The sequence below is a fragment of the Carassius gibelio genome, chromosome A2 (genome assembly GCF_023724105.1).
Source record: "Carassius gibelio isolate Cgi1373 ecotype wild population from Czech Republic chromosome A2, carGib1.2-hapl.c, whole genome shotgun sequence".
Taxonomy (NCBI): domain Eukaryota; kingdom Metazoa; phylum Chordata; class Actinopteri; order Cypriniformes; family Cyprinidae; genus Carassius; species Carassius gibelio.
This window is the reverse complement of record NC_068372.1, coordinates 27,189,537-27,194,695: the sequence shown is the minus strand read 5'-3', so window position 1 is coordinate 27,194,695 and position 5,159 is coordinate 27,189,537. Positions and strand designations below refer to the sequence as shown.

Genomic DNA, 5,159 nt, shown 5'->3' with positions numbered 1-5,159 from the left:
TTTTTCCTTTTTTTTTTTTTTGGAGCTGTGTTTCAAAGTTGCCACTCAACTTTCAATGTTAATATTTCAATAGTGTGACCACAAGTTTGCTTCCACTTGAAAGCCATCAACGCACATTGTGAAAGTCTAATAAACTTAATTCGCCCTCTCAAACATCTGAGGAGCTGGTGGTTCTTGCTCTGCTGATGGACAGTCTAAGTGTTTCCTTGGTGGATCGGACTTCCTTTGCAATGAAATAATAACACAGTGCATCCAAGCAGCAGGTCACGTTTGCAATGTTTATCGACACCTGTATAAAAAGGGCGATGTTCTTTTGCTGGTTGCAGTCTAAAATGATTTCATTACGGACAAGATACTGCAGCAATATGGCCACGTGACAGGGGGTGAAGGGCACTAGGAAGGCCGCTAGGCTGCTGTAGATGATTCTCACACCAGCTTGCCCCTTGTGGTCAGCGTTATTTGAGGCTTTGAGAGTACGGACGCTCTGAATGGAGCACACCACCAGTACTGCAGCAGGTAACAGGAAACCAAAGACCTCCAGGCACACAATTATTGCAGTGCTCCAACCCTTCTTAGAGAAGCCATGGAAACATTGGAAATTATTCCCCGTTCTCTTCCATTCCCGGAAGGTGTAGATGGGTGAAGTCGCTGCCATAACGAACACCCAGATGGAAATGCAAACAATCAAGGCATTCTTCTTCGAACGCATCTGCTTGGCTCGAAATGGGTGGTTTATTGCGATATATCGGTCTATGGCTATGCACACAATTGTGTAGATGCTACCATACATAGCAACAAAGTAAAGACTTTCCAGGAAGGAGCAAAGCATTTTCTTGTCTTCTGCCCACTCGTGGTGTGCTGCGTGCATTTTGAAGGGCAGCTGCAGCAGCAACAGAAGGTCCATCAGAGCCAGGTTGGTCATGTAGATGGAGGACTCGGTCCATTTTCTGAGCAGCCGACAGAACACCACCAGTGCTGCAATGTTTAATGCCAAGCCGAACACCAAGACGGGAATGTAAATGATCAAGTCCAGAGTCTTCGTTAAAGTGTCCACTTCTTTCGTTGAGCAGTTCGTCATAGTGAAACTGGCAGGGGTGAGAAGAGGTGTGTAACACATCACATACATCTTCATGAAATTTCTAACTTTCACAACTGAAATGTTTACATCGTATGCACACTCATCAATGTCATGCTTTCATTTTTTCACTTGTTGATGCAATGGTTTATGTATTTATTTCAGATTTCAAAAAGAGCAACTTCTAAAAGAAAAATTGGATGTTCTGAATGCAAAATGCTTATTGCTCTTTATTTGTTTTCTAAATGCTTTAAAATGGCCTTGCTTAGACATTTCACACAAAGAGCTGCATACTTTCATACTACTTCCGACATCAAACGTTTTACAGGGCTTCAAATTTCTGTTTTTGTTTTCATTTTGAACAAGTTTCCACTTCTATAAAAATGAACATGATGTCAATTTGCTGATGATCAACATTTATTTACGCTGTATGATAAACCCTTCATTTTATTTGTACAATTCTTTCAGATCCTTCCAGCTGTCAAAACAAATAGCAAGAGCTAAAATTTTTGTAAAAAAAAAACAAACAAAAAAACACTTCACTCTTGTTTCACATAGAAGTCAAATATTAGCAAGATTAATAAGTATAAGTTACTACAATCAGTTGCTCTAAGCTTCTTGCACCAGAGGTTATTAAAATTGTCTGAATATTATGCTTTTATCATTACAGTCTAAAATGTATAATTGGTGTAATTTATCACAAATGCTGAATTGAAATCATTAGAGTAATATACATTTATGTAAAAATGATTGAGATGGCTATAGTGTGAGCGTTCGTTTATTGTTTAAAAATACAGTTATTTGAAAGAAAAATGTGAGAAATGATAAATGTAATGATTGACAGTTTTTTTGTAATTAATTCGATAGTTCTATATATAATTTCTGCCACCCTTTAGTTCATTAGTAGATATTCTTACCTTTGCCGATCACTTCAAAGTATAATTTATGAAAATGATGGTGGTAGTCTTCCGTGGTACATACACTCATGAAGTAAATCTTTTAAGAAACAAAATATGACAGTTAAAAAAAATGGCAAGGAAACGGTGACTGTGTAACAATGAAATTACCAAATACCCCCAATTCTGGGCACAGACATTCTGACAAACACACACACACACACAAAACAACCTGCATTCATCTCACAACACCCATAGAGAGTAGCATAGCTGTAAATGTCGTACCTCTGCTGCCAAAGGTCAGCAAAATTAGTTTAAGCCGATAAACCACAAGAGCAAAATCAGTTGAAAGGGAATTATGCAGGACGAACTGGCAGATGTCTTTTTTCCTTCCTGTATTATCTATGTAAGACAGCGAGTATGCAAGACCCTCATCTTACGCTGAACGTTAAACCTCTCTGACATTTCGTCTACTTTTACATCTTAGTCTGAGATGCATGTCAATAAACCACAGTCTTTCCCTTTTTCAGACATGTGGGCTACATCTCTCACGAAAGCATGTCTGGTGTACAAAAATCACCATTAATCTCATGAACAAAATAATGAAGTTTTGTCCCACCTGTATACAACAAAGGATAAGTGTAGTAGTTACATTCTAGTTATATTGCGTATATCATACAGCTATAACATTTTTTCCACACAACATTTAAATGAACCTGCAAGCAATTTTCTGACACCGAATCTTACTGGAAGAGAGAATTCATTTACTGAAACTGTCTCTGTGCAATTTCTAAACTGACTTCAAAACAGAGGTTGTTGTGACCTGAAAAAAAGAGTTAAATGAAATAAGGGGTCTGTGCTTACCAGGATGACAATTGTCTCATAAGAGATACTTTCCTTTTAATGAAGAAAACTGTAGATAGTCGTACTTCTGTTTTCAGAGGTTTTGCCTGTGACCACATCCTTGCTAACAGAAACATGCCTTTGGTACTTTATGATATCTTCCTGTTGGCCTGTTAAGTAGGCTACTTCGTTTTGTCTTAGTCAGTATAGTCACAGATCATATGCATAGTTTTGGGAAGTTAACACACCCTGCAATGTGACATGCTTTACTTAATCCTGATCTATTTTAAACAACATTTTACTAGTTAATTTACATGTATGGATGTGGCTATTGTGAGCTCCTATTAAATGCAAGGTTTTTTGTACTTTAAAATGTATATCACACTAACAGGAGCATTTAAAATGAAGACTTGAAGATTGAAGATCGAAGAAATGAAGATTAAAATGGTGAAATAAATACAAAAAGGTGACCAGTTACAGAATATACACAGCACAAACAAACAAATACAAGTTTTTAATGAGTCTTATTTACCAATTAAAAATCGAAAAAACTTAAAACAATACTAACGTACTTAAAAATCAGTATTGCATTAGATACCAAAGCTTGTTTTCATTGACTGTGTCTTGAATGCAAGTGTATTTTGTCTTACTGCATTGGTAGAACTTTGTTTTAAGTAGTTTATAGAAAGTGAAAACCTAACAAAATACTCAATAAATAATTCTAAATCCCTTATAAAGTGTTGCTTCTCAAGCACGTTTTAAGAATATTTAGATGTATGTATATATATTTTTTTAATTAAAAAGTCATTAAGAATACTTTTTTTTCAGTGTACACTTTCCTTATACAGTATATATATTTAAAAAAAAATAGCCTAAAAAACTTTATTTGACAATATCAAAATCTTACTTGGATCATACACAACTTTCTGGTTATCTTTCTTCTTTTCTTTTCTTTTTTTTATTTGACATGTTCACTGCCACATCTTTGTTTTATAAATAACGTTGTGTTAAAATAAGTTTACCGAAAGCAAATAAATTAAATAAAAGCTGAAAAGCATATATGGATTTACAGGCAATTTTCAGGCGACATATAAACAATGAAAAAAGGAATCCGTTGTGTTCACAACTCTTGCATGGGAGGCAAAGAGGATCACATTATAATTCAGAGGAAATAGTTCAGTGGCACATAGTTTCAGTGGCAGCACATAACCCATATTCAGTAAATAGATACTGTACTTTAAAATGCAATATTCTAGTGTCATTTCTCAGAATTACATTGTTGCGTGACACAGAGTTTATCTGTTCATGTTCTTGCTTGCATTCAGAGATATAGCGTGAAGATTAGAGTGCAGGTGATATTTACATCCATCGATGCTAGAAGAAGTGAGAAAAATAATTATGATGATTACAGATTAAATAATCAGTCAAGATTTAACATAATATTACAAACTTTTCTTGTTTTGCAGACAAAGATAAATCATGTTTAGTATATTAAATGCATAGAATAGCATTAAACTAAATATTTGTAATAGAAAAATGACAAATGTAATTGTTTTGTTAATTGTATTATCCATTTAATGATTAAATTTATCAAAGAAATTAGTTTTGCAAATTGCATTTCAGCAGGGGATTTTATACACCTTTAGAATATAACTCAGTTACAGTGTAGAAATAGATGTAAACAAGAGAACTTCACTTTACATTATGAATTTGATAACCTAGCAACAAGCCTACTTTTAGGGAACAAACTGCCACCAGAAGTTTAAGTTCCACAAAACCTCCTTTGTAACAGGTAATCATATAACATGTACTTCAATAAATAAATAAATAAAAATTGTCAAAATTTTTTTTTATAAAAAGCCAAAACTAGTTATTTGGGATTAGGGCTAGCATTGAGGTTTTACTCTTTTAGGTTAGTAGGCTTTTTTAAAAAAAAAAAAAAAAAAAAACAGAACTAAAAATAGGAACATTTGGCTATTAATATGAAAATATATTGAAAAAAATGTAGCCTAATAAAAATAAAGCGGACAAATAGCAAAGAACATTACATAAATACAATTACACACGCCATAGATTATTCGAATTTTCAGAATACTTAGCTGTATCATTCCCCTATAGTTTTTTGTTTGTTTGTTTTTATTGAAATTATTGAAATAAATTATTTGAGAAGACTAATGTTAATGTATAATACAGTAGTAATTGAAAATAAAATACTTGCGAAAACGGCAAATGTAATGACTGACAGTTTTGTGTAGTTCATGCAATTGTTCTGCATATAATTTTAAAGCAGACTGCAATCTGCAGCACGTGCGTAGAGTATGTATGCGTGCGCGCGCTCTTGAGAA

The 5,159-nt window shown here is 34.1% G+C and overlaps 1 protein-coding gene across 2 annotated transcripts; it reads right to left on the bottom strand.

Annotated features, from left to right (window-relative positions):
- Positions 1-2,986, bottom strand: LOC127935726 (G-protein coupled receptor 55). Of its 2 annotated transcripts, none has more exons than XM_052533839.1 (3): positions 2,836-2,986; positions 1,993-2,071; positions 1-1,085 (listed from the first exon to the last, which is right to left on the bottom strand). In XM_052533839.1, the coding sequence occupies exon 3, from the start codon at positions 1,076-1,078 to the stop codon at positions 149-151; it is 930 nt and encodes a 309-aa protein (XP_052389799.1). In that variant the 5' UTR covers positions 1,079-1,085; positions 1,993-2,071; positions 2,836-2,986; the 3' UTR covers positions 1-148. The 2 variants fall into 2 exon arrangements, with proteins under 2 accessions (XP_052389799.1, XP_052389807.1); XM_052533847.1 differs by lacking the exon at positions 2,836-2,986 and adding an exon at positions 2,257-2,790.
- Between the last annotated feature and the right edge of the window lie 2,173 nt (positions 2,987-5,159).